The sequence below is a fragment of the Myotis yumanensis genome, unplaced genomic scaffold (genome assembly GCF_028538775.1).
Source record: "Myotis yumanensis isolate MYYU_CA2020_CCGP unplaced genomic scaffold, mMyoYum1.0.hap1 SCAF_12, whole genome shotgun sequence".
NCBI classification, from domain to species: domain Eukaryota; kingdom Metazoa; phylum Chordata; class Mammalia; order Chiroptera; family Vespertilionidae; genus Myotis; species Myotis yumanensis.
Window position 1 is genome coordinate 44,071,736 of NW_027223763.1, and position 23,420 is coordinate 44,095,155.

Here is a 23,420-nt window from a genome sequence, read left to right on the forward strand (position 1 = left end):
GACACATCTTGCAAGTGAATCTGAGATTGGAGAACATGCTAAAGAATTGTAACAGGTTTTTGTTTTTTTCCCCCATGTCTCAAACCTCTTAAGTTCAGCTTTTAAAATCTGGCCAAAAAGCAAGACTCAGGGAAAAGTCATTTTTCCATACATAAAAATAAATGTGTGTTTTTTTAAATAAGTGCACTAATATTTTCACCCATTGGAGAACAAAGTGATGCTGCTTAAAAGCAGGTCAGAGTCAGTTGTCAGCTCAGAAAGGTTGTACTGCTCAAAAAGGCAGTAACTGACAGATGCAGCTAGTCCTGTGCTGTGAGCAATATAGCTCCCAATAATAAGACTGTGTAACAATAAATTTGATGGTACTCATGATAATGAGGATGATGATAATAATAATAATAATGCTTGACACAAATATGCTACAGGATTTTTAGCTAATATCCTGACTACAGCAACACCCTGTAAGCTCCCTGAGGGAAGAGCTAAGTCTCTTTTAAGTTTGCTTTAAAAAGAAGCACCTTTTTGATGTTATCCCAAAGAGTCTGTTTTCACTTCATTTCAGTGGTCTAAAAAAGATAAAGCCTATGTCTGAAATTATGCAGCACCCTATCCTGGCCCTGGCTCATAGAAGGTGTGCAGTAAAGGTTCGCTGAATGAATAAATGAGTGAGTGAAACTCTAATATGAAGTTTGATATAATGCATCAGATTCACTCCTCACTAAAAGAGGCTATCTGGAAGCAACATGGAATATTCCATTAGAAAAATCTTCACAGATCATCCCACTAATGAGGAAACAGGCCCAGAGAAGTTAAGCAGTCTTTGTAAGGTAGTTCAGCCATGAAGAGGAGGAATCAAGATTGGGGCAAGGTCTGTCTATTCCTGGTGCTGTGCTGTTTACATGACACCAGTCTACCAAGTCCCCTGGGCATTTTCTTGAACAGGGGCAAAAGAGTACTGTGGAGCCAGGAATATTAAGTTTGAATCCTGGCTCTGCCAATATGATCTTGCCAATAGCTTGACCTTCTTCCCTAAGCCACAATGATCTCATCTGTAAACTGAGGGTTAGTATGGTCCACTGTTGAGAAGTCTCAGTGAAATCATGTGCAGGAGGCCCTAACCATTGTATCTGTCACTAGAAAGTACTCAATAAATAACATGTATCAGCACTATTTCATTAACACATGTCCTGAGGCAGTCAAGCCATCCACCCCAGAGGAGGGGAAGACATTAAAATATTGTGGCTGGCTAGCTGACACACTAAGCATTACCAGTACAGGAAGGTTAAGGGACAGTGGGACCTCCTAACTCATACATCCCATCTAGTTTCTTTGTCACCACTGCTGATGGGGACAACACAACTCTAAGACAGGACATACAGTGTAAGAAATCTCTCCAGTAGGTTTAAGGTCTGCACCACAAGGTTGAGGACCTGTCACTCTATAGTGGGACCACCTAGAAACCATCAGAGAGCAGGTGGAGGAGCCTCAAAGCATGATTTCAGGGACTGCATCTTAAATCCCTAGGGGTGGGCCCCATTGTTACAAGTCCCTTGTTAGACATGGTGAGAAGAATCAGTCTGTTTGGAACTCTTCAATCTGTAGCAAAGGGCCATGCTTTCCCAGGATTCCGAGTCCCAGAATGCACTGCTAAGTGTGGACACAGCCTCAGAGGCCCCGTTCTTTTGTTTCTGCTCCACACTTAGATGTCAAACAACAGCCTCTCTTGCCACTTTTCATCAGCTTGGAGAATGAATTGAAGGGCCAATGGAACTGGAACCATGGAGACCCCATGGAAAGGATCTTAAGTGCTAAAGACATTCTTCCCACTCTAGGAGGGAGGTCTGTTTCCCAGGGTTAATAGTTTGTAGAAGGCCCAGAAGGGAGTTTCAGTTTCCAAACTTTACAGGATGCACTTGGGGATGTCAATCACCGCACCTCTGTGCGCTGGCCCAGCCTAGATAAATTGCACATGTGCACGGCCTGTTTCAACCAGCCCTGCGGAGACTCTGCTTCCCTTAGCACTGATGTTGCTTCCCCAGGTCACATCTGCTACCCAGCCAAATTTACACCAAATGACCGGGAATAAAAGAAATGTGGTAGGACCTCAATAACCTGAAATTCACAAGCACATGGGCCTCTTTCTCTAGAGACTTGGACAGATATTGAAACAGCCACATGTAGAGTTCATGATCATTGAGATAGGGAATGGACTAAAAAATTTTCCTTTATTTTACCTTTTTAAAACATACAGTATTTAATAAAATAATTGTATAAATAAGAGCTAAATGTATTCAATATTTGTTCAACAGCACTACTCTGAATCTAATGTTTTGCTAGGCTGTATATAGTCCATGTGTGAAATATAAAGAAAGAGGTGTGGCCCTGAAAGTGTTATAAACTGTATAATTATTAGGGGAAATAAAAATCCATTCACAAAACAACCAGAAAATAAGTCAATAATATAAAACATAATACAACAGAGCTGAGAATGTCTATGCTAAAAGCCACAAGAATTTAGTACATACAAAAGATCACTAAAGCTGAAACCTAGCCCACCTCTAAACATGGCTATTTACAGGTAATTGTCAGCAACCACCACATAGGAAATAATCAAGGTAATAAAACAAATTACAAATACTTAAGAGTGTTTGAAATTTAAAATCTGCTCATTAATGCAGTTTTCTTGAAGAAGTCTTCCTAGAAGTGTTTTGTTAGCTATTAATTTGTGCTGATAATTATATGATGATTAAAAATATCAAAACTTTGTTTTAAAATTTTATATAATTCAGATTTTACTGTAATTCATAACATCCTCACCCTTTCCCAACTGTTATTTATTTGTGTGGCTTTGTTTTTATGAGTCCTCCAAAATTTGAGATATGCTAATGCCCAGATCTCCAAAAATACATTCACTCAAGAATGATAAAAATATAACTACTAATAATGCAAAGAAGAAATGCCAAAATGAAAAGTTTCTGTTTCTTCTTTCTTTTCATTCATCCACCTTCCATTCATTGTTCTAGCCTTTCTTTCATTCTTCCTTTCCTTCCTTCCTTCCACCTTTCCATCCAACCTGCAAACACTCAAAGCCTGCCATATAGCAAGGAAACGAGGTGAAGGACAGAAACATGGCCCCCATCCTCAGAGCACTTACAATTTCTGCATGGCAAGCAGAGGGATCCAGCAAATCTTAAAAGACTAGAAAGATGCTTGAGATTTCCTGTGACATGGAATACACACATACCCAATGCCTCTTGCTTTTGTGCTAGAGACTGGGAAAATAGCCAACTTCAAGAGCACCAGGCTGTACTCCAGAGTTCAGAGTGGAAAACTCGGTGTGACAATGATGGACAAGTCATACTGGTACCAGTAGACATGGATTCAATTCCAAATTTCCAGAAAAAAGATGGATATATACAAAGGCTTAGCAACACCTCAGCACATATAGTGCTCATCTAAAAAGATTATTATCATTGTGAAAAACTCAGCAGAGGGAAGTCTCTTTCAAATAATAAAAATCGTCTTACCTGATTTTACTTAACAAATTTGTGTGGTAATTGATATTAGCTTTTTAAAAATCTATATATAAAAACCCAGAGACTGTTACGGTGGAATGACCAAAATGACCGGTTGCTATGATGCGCACTGACCACCAGGGGGCAGATGCCCAATGCAGGAGCTGCCTCCTGGTGGTCAGTGCACTCCCACAGGGGGAGTGCCACTCAGCCAGAAGCTGGGCTCACAGCTGGCGAGCGCAGTGGCGGTGCTGGGAGCCTCTCCTGCCTCAGTGGCAGCACTAAGGAGTGGCAAGCCAAGTGGTAAGGAGCAAGCAGGAGGGTGGTTAGGAGCAGGCAGGCGGGCAGTAAGGAGCAAGCAGGTGGGTGGTTAATAGCAAGGGGTCCCAGATTGCAAGAGGGCGCAGGCCAGGCTGAGGGCCCCCACCCACACACATGAATTTCACGCATTGGGCCTCCAGTAAATTATAAAAGTAATAGTAATACTCAAGATGGTGGGCAATGTTGGAGCTTTACCAGGTATTCACAAAACAGTAATTCTTCAGTGTTACCTGTAAAGGGACAACCTCTGGCCTATAACAATTCATACACTCCCCAAACTGTATGACTTCTTAGAAAACGGATAATGATGGGAACCAGTAGCACATCATCAACAAATGCCAAAAAACTTTAAAGATTTTGGTTTTCATCTTAAGTTTAAGTATTTCAGTACATCCCCTTTTATATATAGAACAAGCCCAGATTTCTTCAAATTCAAAACTTTAGAAAAGTAGCCAGAATGTCATTGAGATTAACAGCGTTCTTACACTGAAATCTGAGGATTTATAAAATACTAGAGGCCCAGTGCACAAATTTGTGCACGGGTCGGGTATGAACAGCCAGTCCTAATCAGGACCGATCGGGACAGGCTGGCCAGGGGTAGGGGATGTGGGAGGTTGGCCAGCCAGCCCCGCCTCCTGGTAGAACTCCCAGTCGAAGGGACAATTTGCATATTAGTCTTTTAGTATACAGGATTCTCCTTTCTCTCTGTAAAGCAGTTGTCCAGGGCCCTTCCCAGGAAGTGGGTGAATAACTGGTCCTAGCACAAAGGATGACTGACTTCTTAAATAACCTTGGTTCTTTGACAGAGCAATAAACACAGGTTTCCTATTGTCTAGGACCTGGACCTTTCCATGGGAGATAAACCGGAACTATGATACTATCACCAGCTCATTATATTGGAAAGCTGTGGGTGCTCAACAAGCCAGCAAGGGAAATTTTTATCCAAGATATATCCTGCTCATCTTGGGCAAAAGCTTGGCATTCTTGAGCATGAGGCAGATCCATAATGTCAAGCCTTCCTGGCACTAAAGTGTGCACTCCTAGCTGGTACACCGCTCCATGCCTCAGGGATGCTAAAAAAGGCGTCACTCAAGAAAGTCTAGTTAAATTTTAGAAGTGCCTCCCTAGTCCCAGGTCTAAAACTTTTCCATCGCTCCACCTTCTCTGCCTTAATTATATAAATTACTTGATTCTTAAAACCATATCCCAGGGTAAAAAGGAAGATTCTGTGATCAGCTGACTTTCACAGGATGGAAGTGAGGGTCAGAGAGGCCACATGGCTTGTCCATAAGTGGCAGGTATAGGTCTTGAATATAATCCTCAGTCTCACATTCCTAGGCCTCTAGACCTCCTGGACCACAGCTAATATAGCATAGCATCTCAGGCACACTCTTTCTATCATGCCTAATGGAAAACAAAAATGCTGATTTTCCACTCTTGGCTGCACATCAGAATTATAGAAGGACACTTAAAACTAGAGGCCCGATGCATGAAATTCATGCAAGAGTAGGCATTCCTTTCCCTCAGCTGCTGGCACCAGCTTCCCTCTGGCACCCGGGACTTGGGCCTCCCTCTGGCACCTGGGACCTGGGCTTTGCTGTGGCTGCTGGCAGGCACCTGGGACCCAGGCTTCTCTTGCAGCCCCAGCTTCATCCAAAAGGACGTCAGGTCTAATTAGCATATTATGCTTTTATTATTATATTAGAGGCCCGGTGCACAAAAATTTGTGCACTCGGTAGGGGGGTGGGGTCCCTCAGTCTGGCCTGTGCCCTCTCGCAGCCTGGGACCCCTGGGGGATGACCACCTGCTGGCTTAGGCCTGCTCCTCGGGGGATTGGGCCTAAGCTGGCAATCAGACATCCCTCTGGCAGCCCGGCAGCCCTCGGGGGATGTCCACTTGCCAGCGGGGAGCAGACCTAAGCTGCAGTTGAACATCCTTAGTGCTGCTGAGGAGGCAGGAGAGGCTCCCACCACCACCGCTGTACTGGAAGCCATCAGCCTGGCTTGTGGCTGAGCAGAGCTCCCCCATGTGAGAGCGCACTGACCACCAGAGAGCAGCTCCTGCATTGAGCATCTGCCCCCTGGCGGTCAGTGTGTGTCATAGTGACCAGTCATTCCCAGTCTTTCTGCTGTTAGGGTCAGTTTGCATATTACCCTTTTACTATATAGGATAGAGGCCTGGTGCACGGGTGGAGGCTGGCTGGTTTGCCCTAAAGGGTGTCCCGGATCAGGGTGGGGGTCCCGCTGGGGTGCCTGACCAGCCTGGGTGAGGGGCTGATGGCTGTTTTCAGGCTGGCCAAGCTGGTGACAGAAGCTCCCAGCCTCTCCTTTTTTCTTTTTTTTTTTTATTCTGGGATTTATTTACCTTCTATAATTGAAACTTTGTTGCCGCTCCAGCTCCGAGGCCACGGCCGGCTGAAAGCAGGTATCTGGGGTTTGTTTAGCTTCTATAACTTTGTTGCTTTCAGAGCTCAGAGCCGGGCCGTGGCAGGCGGGGAACCTTGGCTTCCTCCATCACTGGAGCAAGCAAGCCTCCTGCTCGCTTCAGCTGCGTGGCTGCCGGCCACCATCTTGGTTGGGTTAATTTGCATATCCTCTGATTAACCAATGGGAAGCGTAGCGGAGGTATGGTCAATTACCATGTTTGTCTATTATTAGATTAGACTAGTGGTCTGGTGCACAAAATTCATGCACGGGGGTGTGTGTCCCACAGCCCTGCCTGCACCCTCTCCAATCTGGGACGCCTCAGGGGATGTCTGACTGCTGGTTTAGGCCCTATCCCTGGAGGATAAGGCCTAAACCGGCAGTCGGACATCCCTCTCACAATCTGGGACCACTGGCTCCTAACCGCTCACCTGCCTGCCTGCCTGATTCCCCCTAACCACTCTGCCTGCGGCCTGATCGCCCCCAACTGCCCCCCCTGCCAGCCTGCTTGCCCCCAAATGCCCCCCCCCTGCCAGCCTAATCACCCCCAACTGCCTCTCCCCTGTTGGCCTGCTCGCCCCCAACTGCCCCCCCTGCCGGCCTGCTCAACCCCAACTGCTCCCCCCTGCCAATCTGCTCGCCTCCAACTGCCCCACCCTGCCGGCCTGCTCACCCCCAGCAGCCCCCCCTCTGCTGGCCTGCTCGCCCCCAACTGCCCCTCCTGCCGGCCTGATCTCCCCTAAACGCCTTTGCCTCGGCCCCACCACCATGGCTTTGTCTGGAAGGACGTCTGGAAGGTCTCCCAGTCTAATTAGAATTTTAGCCTTTTATTAGTATAGAAAATGCACATTCTCAGGCTCCACCCTGCCAGGAATTTCAAGTAAGGGTAGGATAGAAAATCTGTACTTTTAGCACACTTTCCAGGCAATTCTGATGCAATCAGCTCTCTGCCTGTGCAGGAACTGGCATTAATAAGACCCAGCATGAGAGCAGAATGAAGCCACACTCTCCTTCCAAAACTGAGTGGTCCAGTTCCTCAGGCCTTCTAACAGTCATTTACTGCTGAGTGCTTGAGAGATGGAATTTTTAGTCATTGCTTTCATCAGAAAGATTGATCAGCCCTAACTGGTTTGGCTCAATGGATAGAGTGTTGGTCTGTGGACTCAAGGGTCCTGGGTTCGATTCCGGTCAAGGGCATGTACCTTGGTTGCGGGCACATGCCCAGTAGGGAGTGTGCAGGAGGCAGCTGATCGATGATGTTTTTCTCTATCCCTCTCCCTTCCTCTTTGTAAAAAATCAATAAAATATATTTTTTTTGAAAAAAGAAAGAAAGAAAGATTGATCAGCACAGTGGAAAGCCGCATATACTATATGCAGGAGACCTGTCTTTTAATTCAGCTGTAACTCAATTCAAGTGGAGTTCTTTCCCAGGCTATGGGGCCCTGGTTGAACCACTTAACCACTTCTTGGGCTCAAGGGCTTCATCTGTCCCATCATGCTAGTGTCATCTGAACCTGAAGAATGGTGGAGGAAGCAATACTTCTAGGGCTCTTATATATAGAGAAAAATCTCTTATGTTCCTTGAAAGGAAAATGATAAGCAAATATAACAATGAGAAACTTAAAAAACTCCCTTTTAGTCCATTCTACATGTTGCAATCAGCATAATTGTCTGAAAGCACAGCTTGCTGAAAAGTGCAAGCAGACCTCCCCCCTGCACAGACCGTGGTTTCCTATTTCCAGTTGAGTCAAGTCCCAACATCTAAGCTGGGCAGGCAAAGGGCTTCAAAAACTGTCTCCACGGCACTCATATGTCCAGTCCTGTTTCTTGATACTCCCTTCTTTACCCTATCCTATACCTCAGAGGTTAGTGAACTTCAGCCCACGGGCCAAATTTGGACTTAGGCTTATTTGTGTAAGTATATTTTTACTGGAACACAGCATACTCATTTGTTTATGTATTATTTGTGGCTGCTTTTGTGCTACAGTGGCAGAGTTGAGTTAATTGTGAAAAAGACCATTCGTAACCTCTTAGTCTGCAAAGCCTAAATTATTCACTATCTGCCACTTTATAGAAAAAGTTTGGGGACTGACACCTGCTAGAGATCAGTCTTTTTCAGACATTTCAGAACATTACCTCATATATATACACTTTACAATGAGACTTACTATATACATAAATACCTGTGTGCATACTTATATGTACATATTTCTCCAAGAAACATTTACTTTTACTGAATGCAATGTATTCTTTCATATATATATTTTATTGATTTCAAAGAGAAAGGGAGAGGGAGAGAGAGGTAGAAACATCAATGATGAGAGAGAATCACTGATCAGCCTCCTGCATGCCCCCTACTGGGGATCAAGCCCACAACCCGGGCATGAATCGCCCTTGACCAGAATCGAACCCAGGACTCTTCAGTGCACAGGCTGACACTCTATCCACTGAGCCAAACCAGCTAGGGTGAATGCAATGTATTCTGATAGTTTCTAGTTAATTAACAAAATTTTTAAGCTGTTCATGACATGCTACTCCTCTCATGACCCCAAATGAATCTTGATTTATATTAGGAAAGCACTGCTTAGACAGAGTGAACAACTGGCTACTCACAACACATCCTCTGCTCTCCCCCCACTATTCCTTTCCTGTCATTGTTCCCTCCATCTGACAAGTCCCTGTCATTTCACCTCTATGTGCATAAATCCTTTCCATTCTTTAAGAACTAGCCCAACCTCCATCTCTTCTATAAAGTTGGCTTTCAATTTCTAGTCCTGAAGCATTTTCTCATTTTCTTATCTCCGATAGTATTTTGTCTATTACTCTATTGTAGAACTTTAAAGTTTCTGCTTTGTATAACAGTCTTCTGTACATTTTTCTTGTTATGTACCTTAGAGATCTTGAGTTCCTTAAGGGCATGATCTTACGCATTTTGCATTATATACACCATATAATACAGTGCCTTATACAATGTAAGTACTTAGTAAATGTTTATTGAATTGAAGTATGCAAATATTTATTACTAAGGTATAAAATTGTTTATACATATAATATTCTATCCTTTAATTTTAGAGACTATAATTATATGGTAAGTGGTAAGCACTCAATAAATGCTTATAAAGACAAAGATGAAGAGGAAAGGATAACCTGGACTTACCAGTTTCTATTCCAGTTGTTATATTTGTGTTATTTTAATAACTAGGAGGCATAATTATTATAATCTGTGATTTTTTTGAGTCAGTCACTGGTTTAGACCCAAAAAACACCAACAAGGAAGGAAGCTGTTCAATTTGTTGGGTCTTAGCAGGGAAAAGGTATAACAGTCCTGACTATTCTAAGCAAAGCTGCCATCCATACACTCTCAGTTCAAACACTAGTACTTGATAGAGCTTGATGCATACCACCCCTCCTATACCATTAGCAGTAACTAGGGTCTAACTGATTTCGGTAACAGGATAAAATTCCTTAGGAGGAAACGTCTTCAGGAACCCAACATAGCCTGAAATGTCATTACGACCAGTTAGAGTGGTTTTACTACCATCTATTTAAACATGACCAAAATTTACTTATTCTAAATAGGAATTCAAGGTTGGTTTGATATGAGCAAAGCAATCATAGTATTTTATTACATTCACAGAATAAAAGAGAAAGAACATACCCATATATATATCACCTGATTCTAAAAGGGTACCTAATAAATCCAATAGCCATTTCTAATAAGACTCTAAGTAAAATGAGAAGAGGGAAAAATAGCTTTGTATACATGGTAAACATTTTACCAATATTAAAAAGCCATCATCAAACTAAAGAGTAAAATACTGAATAAATTTCCATTAAAATAACGAAGTATTACAATTATTTAATATTACTTTGAAGATTATAGCTAATACAATATAATAGAATATGAAAACAAAGGGTATAAATATTAGAAAAGAAAACAAAAAAATCTTTTAGTAATAGATTATCCTATATAATAAAAGGGTAACATGCAAATCAACCAAACAGGGAAACAACCGGTTGCTATGACGTGCACTGACCACCAGGGGACAGATGCTCAACCCAAGGAGCTGCCCCCTGATGGTCAGTGCGCTCCCACAGGGGAGCAGCGCTCAGCCAGAAGCCAGGTTCACTGTTGGCAAGCGCAGCAGTGGTGCTGGGAGGCTCTCCCGCCTCCGTGGCAGCACTAAGGATGTCTGACTGATGGCTCCCAGGCTGCGAAAAAGGGCACAGGCCAGGTTGAGGGACCCCCTCCCCACCCCTGAATGCACGATTGTTGTGCACCGGGCCTCTAGTATAATTATATTCCTTTAAAAAATCCTAAGAGAATGTAGAGTTTCTAGAAAATAAAATGCTATAATTAATGGAATGTACTGAGGTGGTTGAAAACCAGAGAAAAGGCATATTATTCAATAGCTTCTCTGTATATAAGCATTAAACAATTTAAAAACGAAAATGAGGACATCAACATTGAAAGCTCTATAGGACATATGACCCAGTTTCTTCAATGAATAAATACCAGAAAGAAAAAATGTGGAGAAAAAAATGCAGATTAAAGAATTAAAAAGCATCAAGTTATAATGTAAGATCTTTTGGATTCTAACTGGGGGGAAAAATAAGTTGTGGGGTGTGGAGAATAGGAGAAATTATTAATAAATTATTTTTGCAGTTCCACTTTTGCATTTCTGTTTAGGATATGAAAATCTGCAAGAGAATGCTACTCCCAGCAATACTAAAAGGCCAAGAAACCTACAAAATCATAACTTTTCTTGAACTCATTAGAGATCCTAAATCACAAGGCAATAAAGTAAAGTGAATTGCAGAGTGACAAGCCCCTCTGAGGAGAGACAAGACACAAAACAGTCTCACTTTTGGCAGAGCACAGGAGAAAGAGGACGCTTCCATATAAGTGAATAATCAGAAGTCCCTGGCTGCTCACAAGAAGGATGGGAAACAAAGAGGTAGACTTGCTGGTACTGGTATGCAGGAGATGATCAGCTGCTGCTGAGGACAAGCATGGAGCCCTTCCAGTTCCCCACCCTTCTTTCACAAGACACAAAAACCTTAAACTCCTGAATGTACAAGCTGTAAGCCTTCTTATAAAGGGCCCAGGCAAAGATCCATTGCTACTGGAATAGGATTGAAGTAAAACCCTCTGCTCCTGGAGAAAGGGTAGGAAACCTTCTTGAGCCTCAAATTCCACATTAATACTAAGCAGAGCTCTGCTGCCACTGAAGAATGGTCAAGCATCTAGTGACAGAAGTCTTTTTTTAAATCACAGTAACTGCTGGAAGCTTGAAATGAAATAGAAACACTGAAAAAAATATCCTTTGGCACTCTCTTTCCTTTGAGCACATAGCAAAAATTATCCCACTTCTGGAAGAAATTAAAGCCTATGATACAATAAAAATTATAACAGAAATAATAAACCCAAATCCAGCTCAACTCCTGACTAGATTAACTTAACTTTAAATAATAATGACCTAAGAGAAGAATTGGTATGCCCGTTAATGTGTATAAATATTATTTGCCTGAGTCCTACTGTTGAGATATAGATATAGATATAGATATAGATATAGATATAGATATAGATATACTGTCCAGCATTCAATTAAAAATTGAATAAAAAGCAAGAAAGAGTAAACCACTGCTTTATTAGGAGTTAAAGCAATCAAGAAAACCAGAAACTAAGATCAACTAGATATTAGAACTATCAGACAGGGAGTTTAAAATAACGTTTAATATGTTAAATGATCTAATGAAAAAGATAAATACCACATACAAACATATATAAACAACATATATAAAAAGAATTTTTTCAGAGAGATGAAAATTATTTTTAAAAAGTCAGAAAGAAATGCTATTAATAAAGACACAAGCCGAAACCGGTTTGGCTCAGTGGATAGAGCGTCAGCCTGCGGACTGAAAGGTCCCAGGTTCGATTCCGGTCAAGGGCATGTACCTGGGTTGCGGGCACATCCCCAGTGGTGGGTGTGCAGGAGGCAGCTGATCGATGTTTCTCTGCCATCGATGTTTCTGGCTCTCTATCCCTCTCCCTTCCTCTCTGTAAAGGATCAATAAAATATATTTAAAAAAAATAATAAAAAAAAAAATAAAGACACAATATCAGAAATGAAGAATTCCTTCAGTAGGCTCATCAGTAGATTGGCCACAGCTAAGGAAAGAATCAGTAACTTAAAGATATGCCAATAGAGATTATCTAAATTAAAACACAAAAGGAAAAAAAGTAAACAAAACCAAACAGTGGGTGTAAGAGCTCTGAAACAACATATGGTCACAATTCATCTAACATAAGTGCAATTAAAGTCCCAGAAGGAAAAGAGGACGAGAACTGGGGGAAAATATGTGAAAAGATAATGGCTGAGAATTTTCTGAAATTAATGCAAGACAACAAACAAGAATCCCAGAGATCCCCAAGCAAGGTTTTAAAAAAAATACACATACCTAGAAATATTATAATTAAACTGTTGAAAAGAAAAGATAAAAAGAGCCTGGCTGGTATGGCTCAGTGGTTGAGCATCGACCTACGTATGAATCAGGAGGTCATGGTTCCATTCATGGTCAGGGCACATGCCTGGGTTGCGAGCTCAATCCCCAGTAGGGGGGCACGCAAGAAGCAACCAATCAATGGTTCTCTCCCATCACTGATGTTTCTACCTTTCTCCCTTTCCCTTCCTCTCTCTGAAATCAACAACAACAAAACACATATTAAAAGATAAAAATAAAATACTGAAGACAGCCAGAGGTGGGGGGAATTTCAATAGAGAGAAACAGAAACGAGAATTAGAGCCCACTTCTTGGAAACTAAGCAAACCAGAAGACAATGAAGTAACATCTTTAAATACTGAAAGAAGAAATTATTATTTTTTTGTTAATCCTCACCCGAGGATATTTTGTCCAATGATTTTTAGAGAGAGTGGAAGGAAAGGGGAGAGACAGTGAGAGAGAAACATCGATAGGGGAGACACATCGATTGGCTGCCTCCCACATGCACCAGGACCATGGCCAGGGACTAAGCCTGCAACCAAGGTCTGTGCCCTTGACCGGAATCAAACCTGTGACCCTTCAGTTCACAGGCCAACACTCTAACCACTGAGCCAAGCCAGCTAGGGCAAAAAATTATTTTTTAACCTTTTTAGGGGTGATAATAATATGTGTTTATATACATTTTTTCTCGATAGCCATTATACTTAAAGAATCACTAGGGATTGCTTCACAATAATCAGGAAGGAGGGCTCCCTAGGTGGATAAGGGTAGAGATAAAGCAAGATTGACCTTGAGTTGATAATGGTTGAAACTAATGAACACATGGAAATTCAATATGATATTCTCTCTACTCATGAATTTTTTAAAATTCAGTAAATTTTTTAAAGAAATGGAAGATTATATTTTTAGAAAAAGAAGAAATAGGTAGATGTGGTAAGTGTATCATAACACACATTCCACTAGGTGTTTTCTTCCTTCCTTCCTTTCTTTCTTATTTATTTATTTACCTATTTGCCTCTAACTCTGCCTCTAACCTTTGATTCATAGTGGGCTCACAGGTTTCCAAAATGGGGTCACAGAGTGCTACAGCCACCCCTTCTAGAAACACCAACCCAACAAAGCCTACCAGTGCCAAAGCTCTCTTCTCCACACAGAGAGCACCGTCCCGAGTCCATCAGGTTTGAGAAGAATCTCCATCCAGCTGGGGTCTCATACACAGGGACCTTCATTGATTTGGCCACTCTGAAAAATAAAAGCCAGGGCAAAAGTCAATTCATATATCCCCTTTCTTTTCTTCTCTCAGCACAAAAGGATGTCTTTAGGCTCTATTAATCCCACACTTAGATTTCAAAACATCCTGTACAATATTGACAGTTTTTAGGATGTCAAGCCATAAGGTAGAGAATGATAAATAGCCTACTCCAGTGGTTCTCAAATTTTCTTTCCCAATAATATAGAACATATTAATATAGAGAATAGTCTCACATTTATGTTTCCCTTCTATGAATGTTCCTTTATCTTTGTGGTGAGATCTGATTTGGGGAATCTCAGAATCTAAATTAAGATGGTATTTGGATATAGACACTTTGAAATATTGTTTGATAGTATCTACTAAAAATGAATATATACACATATCCTATTGACCAGAAATTCAACTCCTAGAAATTACTAATGACATATAATGGACACTGTGGTGCACTGCTCAGATTCACCCTAAACATACACACATACCCACATTTTAACATTTTTAGGATTAGAACATTCATTCTACCAACTGCTAAGAATATTGATGGATGACAGCTCACAAATGTGGCCCCACTCTCTGGGAAAGAGAGATATCTCACTCAAAACCATGCTCACTCCCCTGGGTCAGGCCATATCCAATAACTGGTGAATGAGGGATATGTAAAGGTCCAGCCTCCTTGCCTTTAATGGGCACAACTCTATAGGGCCATTTCAGCTCCAGAGTTCCCTATAGGTTGGCTGAGGCCTTTGTTGCAAGTGCATCACAGTCGCAACTTCTCTCTCTGTCCAGTCCTCCCTTCTTACTCCCCCATTGGTGGTGATCTCAAGGGCAACTTTGATCTTGATGGCAGAAAGAAATAAACTTCCTATAAGCAAATCTCAGAGCTGCTTACACAGGATGTGACATTACTCAACAGAATCTTGTGTACACAAGATTTTACAAAAATTATCATAGAATCTCAATTCATAATAACTGAAACAATCCAAATGTCCATCAAAGTAGAATGGATAAATAATTTACAATTATAACACAATACCATAAATTCCACTGAATGAACTATTCATATATGCAACAACTTAAATAAATCTAACAAACATAATATTGAGTAAAAGAAACCAATAACAGCCCAGCTAGTGTGGCTCAGTGGTTGAGTGTCGGCCTATGAACCAGGAGGTATGGTTCGATTCCCAGTCAGGGCACGTGCCCAGGTTTTGGGCTCAGTTCTTAGTAGGGGCGTGCAGGAAGCAGTCAATCAATGATTCTCTCTCATCATTGATGTTTCTATCTCTCTCTCCTTCTCCCTTCCTCTCTGAAATCAATAAAAATACATTTTAAAAAAGAAACCAATAACAAACAAATATATATTGCATTGTCTCATTTAGTTAAAATTCAAAAACAGCTAAAACTAATCAATGCTATAAAAATTCAGGCTCAGAAGATCAAAGAGGTAAAAGGTTTTATTCAGGTCTCACAGAGGTAAAAAAGCAAAGCTAGAATTTGGACCCAAGTCTGCTTAGTCTCTGCTCATGTTCTATTTCCCTACATCATGCTGTCTCCCCAAATGTTTTAGTGCTTCAAGAGGTAAATAGATCTCAAAGTACGCTGGGGAATGAACTGGTACCCAGACATTGGCCTGAGGAACTTTACCTTTTCCATATGCAAGCACTCTAAAGAAAAAGACACCAAATGCCTGTCACTAGCAAGGTGTAGTTATTTGAAGGCCATAAGTGTAGAAGATGGCCATGCAGAGGGACCAGCAAAGGTATCTTAGTGAAAGAGGAAGAAAGATGCACATAGGACAAAGAACACAATGTAATGATGATTTCTTTAAGTGTGGTTCTGGCCACCCAGAAGAAAAAAAATATCTAGAAACTCTTGACACAGGTTAATAAACACCTCCCTTTCGATAAAATCCAAATATAATTAATATGTTCAGGATCTTGAAAAAATATGGGCTAAGTCTCTTTCAAGTTTGCTTTAAAAAGAAGCACCTTTTTGATGTTACCTCAGAGTCTGTTTTCACTTTATTTCAGTGGTCTAAAAAAGATAGACAAGTATGCTTATAAATTGGTAGGAACAATGAAACAAATCCTCCCCAAATTGTAGATCGAAGGTAAATTTTCAAAGCCACTAATATCATGCTTTGAAGCTCAAGGAAGAAAGAATAATTCACACAGAAGCTTTCCAGGGGCAGCACCTAGTTAAAGCCTGGGACAAAATTAATTTAGCACATCGGAATGCATATGATTACTAAATAGAGAATGGGGCAGAGGTGAGAGTAGAGGGTGTGGGGATGTGTATTATTTGGCCAAAACATTCGTGGAGTTTCAAAGCCAAGTTGGCAGATCTAAAGGGAGGGAAAAGGATTTCCCCAGCTCCCACCCTTCCCCATAAATCACTGTCAGGAGGTCATCAGGCTGAAAGATGAGGTTGGAATTTAAAGGACCGGATACGTTTATAACTATGAGCCACAGTTGGAGCTATGCAAGCTAAGATAACAACGTGGGCAGTTAAATTTCAGGATCTTGAGCGTGAGCTGATTGTGTCCTAGAGTTAGAAAGGAATTCCTCTCCCTCCTCCTTCTACTGAACTTGGGATTCATCCCAAACAGCATTCAGTAGATACCATTCCCTAGACTGGTTTTTGGCAGGAAGCCCCTAGTGAGTCTCTGAAACCCTTTGGTACAAAAGCTCAAAATAAAGCTGCTCATGCTGAGGGTCTGCACCCCGCTCCTTGACTCCTTCCACCAAGTTATGGAGGCAAACATAGGAACTCACTTTCTAGGAATGACCAGAGTATGAAGGAAAAGAAAGAAAATGAATTTGGGCCACAATTCTCCTGCAAGTGGGAGTGAGCCCTAGTAGGAAAAAAAAAAGTAGATATAAGCTCCTCGGTATGGATTTAAAAACTTCAAAAAATGTGGCTTCAGGTTGGAAATAGCCTTAAGCCTATCTTTCTAGCAGTTTCTCCCATGATACTCCCTACATGCTTCTGAAAAACTGGATTATCTTTTGTTTTTCAAATATGCTCTTGCATTTTTTTTCTGTTTAGGTCTGAGACCTTCATGCTTTTCATTTTACCTATGTTAATTCTCCTTTCCAATCTCTGTCAAAAGATTTCACATGGCATCAAGACCTATCTTAAATGCCCTGCCATCACGAAGCCTGTAGCAAATCCTTTTCCTAGACACACCGCTGGACTATACTTCCTGACCTCCCTCACAGTTAGCAGTGGCCACATAGTGGATGGAGTTCTAGCCAATGGAACCCAAGTGGAAATGACATACACCCTTTTCTATCCTCCATGCTCTTTCTCCTTCTACCAGCTTAATGTGGACAAGCCCAGCAATCCCAGAAACTACATGTTGAGGATGGTGGACCCACAAGATGGAAGAATCTGAATCTCTAAATTAATATTTCAAGCAGAATGAATTACCAATCAAAAACATCTGTTTTTAACTTTTGATGACTGACTTTTTAACTTTTGCTATGTTTGATCCATTATATATATGGGGATAAGTTTTGTAAAAGAAACTGCATTATCTTAACTAACATGACCCTTGTCTTATTGCCACAATCAATCCAAAGTAACCCTTCCTGGTCAGCCCAGGGCAGCCTGTGCATTTAGGCTAGGTAGCAGGAGGACTTCCCACTGGAAGGTGGGTAAGCCCATGAAGGACTATCTTTGAGAGGACACCTGCATAGCCCTCGGCATGGTACCTTCCACATGGCTGATGGCCCCATGGGACACAGCTTTTCCCAGAAGAGGCTCTTTTTAGGCTTGGCCACATTCTCTCCCTCAGAGGCTTGGGGACCACCAATGGACAGCAACAGGTGATTTCATTGATATTAAAAAGCATGAATTAGCAAAAAACAAAACAAACCACAACACACAAAAACTAACACTTCCTGCCACTGAGCTTCCTCTAACTTGGTATGGGTCAGAAATTATTTGAGGCAGGGACTAATGCATCTTATATACCTTTATAGTTATTAAATATCTAGGATAATATAACACTGGTCAAACCTGCCCTCAAAAAATTCTGTATGATTTCATTTGACTAATAATATCTATTATTTAAGTTGTGCTATTGGATATCAGGAGGGTATGTATCTCTATTTTATACTTGTAGTTTCCTAAATATATAATTCATTTCTGCATGTTTTACTTAAATTAGTCATTGTAAGAAAAGAGAATTTCTCCAGGTAGTGGGGCTATCAAGATGACAAAGGCATTCTTTGAAACAGGAGCTTAAAGAATTAAGGTGTGACCAAATGAGAATCAAAGGATTGACGATAAAGGTTACTTTAGCTTGTGAAAGAATAGCAAATAAATAATGACTGATTATATCAAGTGCAGGAGCATACCCAGCTGCTCTTGGAATCCTACTTCAAGCTTATTGTAATAGATTTAAAGAGGACAAGATCCAGGTCCCTCTTCCTTTGATTTATCTTCAAATGTCCACTTTCTTGAGAGCCAAGCAGGGTTCATGGTTTTATTGCCTACACACTGGACTCTCAGCCCCTTTTTTAAAAGCCCCAATTACACAGACAAGGAGAAGATATTGGTATCACATATATACAACACAAGACTTCACATGCAACTTAAATTAAAAATGCTCCTAGCCCAGTTTGTGTGGGTCAGGGATTGAGCATCAACCTATGAACCAAGAGGTTACAGGAGGCAGCCAATCAATGATTCTCTCTCATCATTGATGTTTCTATCTCTCTCTCCCTCTCCTTTCCTCTTTGAAATAAAAACATATATTAAAAATACTTCTATAATTCAATAAAAGGGCAGATAACCTTTAAATGGGGCAAAAGTCTTGAACAGGCACCTTAAAAAAGAGAATATTCCAGGGAGCAATTTGCATATGAAAAGATGCTCACCCTCACTAGAGACTGGGAAACTGCAAATTAAAACCTCAATGAGATATCACCCACAAGACTAGTTGAAAAGAGTGGTATTGCCAAGTTCTGGTGAAAATTGGAACTCTCATGTATTGCTAAAGGAATGCCAATTAATACCGATTATGGTATTATGTGATGTATTTACAAAAATAAATAGCACAGAACAGAGAAAATTAACAAACTGCCACTATATAGAAAAATATTAATGAATCTCACAAACATAACATTGAGTGAAAGAAGTTAGACATAGAGGAATATTTGTATATTTCCATTTATACTTCAAAAATAGACAAAACTAACCATAGATATTGGTTTAGGTATTTTTTTAGATCTGACACCAAAAGCACAGGCAACAAAAGCAAAATTAAACAAATGGAACTATATAAACTAAAAATTACTGCACAGCAAAAGACACAACCAACAAAATGAAGAGTCAACCTATACAATGGGAGATTATATTTGCAAACACTATAGCCAGCTAGAGGTTCGGTGCACGAATTCGGGTGGGGTCTGGCTGGGTGTGTGGGTGGGGTCTGGCCGGCCCACCCCAATGGGGGCCCATCGGGCCAGGCTGGCACCCCGCCCCCAATCAGGGTGTTGGGGCTGATCAGGGGTGGGGCCAGCCGGGGGGAGGGGCCGCAGGCAGTTGGACGGCCAGCCCCCGATCGGGGTGTTGGGGGCTGATCAGGAGCCAGGCCGGCATGGGGGGTGGGGGGGGAAAGGGGGCTGATCAGGGCCTGGATCAGGCTGGTTGGCTGCCACAGTGTGTGTCATAGCCACCAGTCGTTCTGGTCATTCTGGTTGTTCTGCAATTCCAGTCCCTGGGTTTTTATATATACAGATAAGTGATTAATATCCAAAACATATAAGGAATTCTTACAATTCAATAACAAGAAAACAATCCAATAAAAAATGGGCAAAGAATCTGCATATACATTTTTCCAAAAAGAAAAAAAAAATTAAAATGACCAACAGATATATGAAACTTGCTCAACATCACTTATCATCAGGGAAATGCTTATCAAAACCACAATGAGATATCACCTTACACCTGTTGAATGGCTATCATCAAAAAGACAAAAGATAAGAGCTGGTGAAAATGTGGAAAAAGGGTACCTCTGTGCACTATTGGAGAGAACATAAATTAGTACAGCCATTATGGAAAACAGTATGGAGTTTCCCAAAAAAATTTTTAAAAGAACTACAATAGCTCAACCAGTGTAGCTAAGTGGTTGAGCATCAACCCATGAACCAAAAGGTCACAGGTTTGATTCCAGATCAGGGCACATGTCTGGGTTTCGGGCTTGATCCTCAGTAGGAGACGTCAGGATGCTCAACCACTGAGCTACACTGGCCAGGCAAAAATGTTAAATTTAAACCTTTTCAGTCTAAAATTTGACAGTAGAGTATTGGCAGTCTACCCCCATGGGTAAACTAAAGTAAGACTTTGGCGGGGGGGATTAAGAAGAATGAGCAGAGTATTCCACATTTTAGGTCTAAATACATTTAAGGAAAAGATTGATGAATTTAACCACATTAAAATTTGTAAAAATGTCTATTTGTCAAAACCCCCCAAGATGGAGGTAAGCCATAGATTGAAATAAGATATTTGCAATGCAGAAAACTGAAGGATTAGTAGCCATCCTAAATAAAGTCCTGTAAACCAGGATAAAAAACTCAAATGACCTCACACAATTCACAGAAGAAAAAGATTAACTGGCCAATATAGAAATATATAGTAATCAGGGAATAGATAACGTCACACCTGTCACATAAAAAAGAAAAACTCTAATAATTCCACATAGTGGTGGGAAATCAGAAACCCAAAGATTGATGGCAGTTTGTAAATGAGTACACCCACTTCATAGGGAAATTTGAGAATTCCTAGTAGAGCTGACCAGGCCCAATGACCCAGCAAGGCCCTCTCTCGGATACCTGTCCCAGAGAAACTGGTACATGTGCACAAGCAGTTGTGATTCAAGGATGTCTATTACAGGACTATTTTCGAGAGAGAAAAAGAATAAAACCAGAAGTAACCTGTTTTTCAGTAGGGGAAAAGACAAGCTGTGGTTTATTTATACAGTGGCAAATAAACAACCATGGTTCAAGGGCTCCAAAGTATAGAAGGCAAAAGAGCCACAAAGAAGAAATTAAGTTTGTACTTCTATCTTGCAAGATTATCGTAGACCCCAGCTATTCCAATCACAGTTTCTCCCTCACTAGTTCAACTTGAAAACCCAGTGGGATATGATTCCTCCTCTGTAATAACAGGTTTCAGACATTTGCAACTCTGAAGAATTAATAGGACTAAATGACCAAAATGACGAGATGCAACAGCATTTGGTTCAGAAAACCAGCCAGAAGCTGCTGATGCCACCAGAGCCACAGTGGAGATTGGAAGCTCTACCCTGTCCCATAGCTATGCCTCTGAAGGCAGAAGGCAAGTCCATGCACACTAGCTGTAATTAATTAGCCTGGGCAATGCCTAAGATTCTTTTTTTAATATGTTTTTATTAAATTTTAGAGAGAGAGGAAGGGAGAGAGGGAGAGAGATAGAAACATTGATGAGAGAGAAACATCAATTGCCTCCTACATGCCCCTACTGGGAATCAAGCTCAAAACCTGGGCACATGCCCTGACTGGGATTCGAATCAGGGACCTCTTGGTGCATGGGTCGAGGGTCAACGCTCAACTGCCAAGCCACACCAGTTGTCCAAACCAAACTGAAATCTGAAGGAAGGTGAGCCAGTTGATATAGTCCATAGAGGTCAGCCTGCAGGACGGAGAGCAGGAAGTGGAGGGAAAGAGGGTCTTGGGAGCAAATGGAAGATACACAGCACACTCTTCATCAGACTGGTTCCTGATTTGTCATGTTAATCTGCCCCTCCCTTCTTTGTGCTGCCACTATAAACCCTGCCTGTCACACACTCATTGCAGGATACTGCATTAGACACTGGGACACCTGACTCTCTCCACTAGTAATCTGTGTGCCTCTGGAGGGCAAGGGCTCTGCCTGGCACAGAGTTAAGTGCTTAGAGATATTGGTTAATTCTATGCAAGCATCACAGACTCCTCCTACATGGGTAATTTAGATTCCAGAATGAGGTCCTTCAAGTACATGTGGGAGCAAGTACATGAGACCATTAAAAGCTTAGGATAAAGTTAAGCTATGGTGGATGAATTTCCAAATGGAATTATACCAAGGATTGGCTGAAAAGATTGATAACCTTACTTCTAATTAAGGGTACATCAGTTTACCAAGTGCAAGGCTTTAAGTTTCTTGTGATAAAGTTGCAGATTATATTAAAACTGACCTCTTTATCTTTGTGGAATTCCTCAGAACTAAATGCTCATTTCACTGTAAAACTTAAAGGAGAGGGTAGAGAAATACTGCTCACATTTATAAGGTGCACCTCACAGGGCTGAGGTGTCATTTAGCACATGGGAAACACTGGTTAAGATTAACTGAGAAATATATTCTGCATATGATTATGGCAGGGATGGACTTCAAAGGAATTTACTCCCTTTGGACACCTTTGAAGAGCAAGGGAGAAGGAATGGGTCAAATACTCTTAAATCACATCAGGATTCTCAGCAAGATGCCTTTCCCAGAGAGGCTTAAGAGAAGCTAGAAGGGCATCCCAGGGAAGCAAAAATACCCCCTCCAAGTCCTGGATGGCAAAAAGTTCTGAGCGTAGCAGAGGGGAGCCCAGCCTCAGGGTCTGCTCCTAGATTGGCCTCCCGGGGACATCCAGGGGCATGACCAGTGGCTGTGGTTAACAGCAGGGCTCTTGGGTGTCTGAATCAGGCTCTTTTCCCCTGAGGAGTCTGGTCCTGGGGTTCAGGACCCAGGGAGGCAGTAAGGGCAGAGGAAGGAAGTGGGAAAAGCAGCTGTTTAAATTCAGGGTGACCCGTGCAGCCCAGCCCCAGCTGAGACAGACTCTCTCAGGGGGCCTAGCCTTCTCTGGGGGACGGGAGCCAAAATAGGTTGGTGAGAACACACAGTTTCTGAAATTAATTGGAGAAGCAGAGACTCTCCAGGGAAATAAGTCCACTTGACTGCCCTGTTCCCCTTCTCAGAGATTGCAAAGTGAGGGAACAGTATCTGTGTGGATCCATTCCATGCAGAGGCCACTGCTGGGCCTAAGTGGGAGCTTAGCAAAACCCTCATTGCGGAGAGGACATGATGGCTTCTGGGCCCTGAGGACCACTCAGGGCCCAGGGGCACAGCCTGGAGAGGAATAATTCTCTTTAGATGAAGATCCCATGTTCTACAGTGAAAGGATGACACCAAGGAGCCTAGGTGCACCACTCCTTGTCAGCCCAAGGCAGCAGTCCAGGCAATGATTTGTGCAAAAGGTACACCCGCCCTCTTCAGGACCCAATGCAGCTACCAAACAGTGTGGAAGCACACGACTTTCCTTAGAAAAGAGCACTTTAATGCCATCTACTGAAACACTATCATAATAAATATTTCAGGTTAGGTGTCTTCAATGTGAAC

General features: G+C 41.7%; 1 protein-coding gene across 1 annotated transcript in view; it reads right to left on the bottom strand.

The window, feature by feature from the left end:
- The window catches only part of PGM5 (phosphoglucomutase 5), a 170,084-nt gene that overhangs the window by 55,484 nt on the left and 91,180 nt on the right, over positions 1-23,420 (bottom strand). The window contains exon 7 of the mRNA XM_070431546.1: positions 13,890-14,005. Coding sequence (XP_070287647.1) covers positions 13,890-14,005 — 116 coding nt within the window. The remainder of the gene's footprint in view (positions 1-13,889; positions 14,006-23,420) is intronic.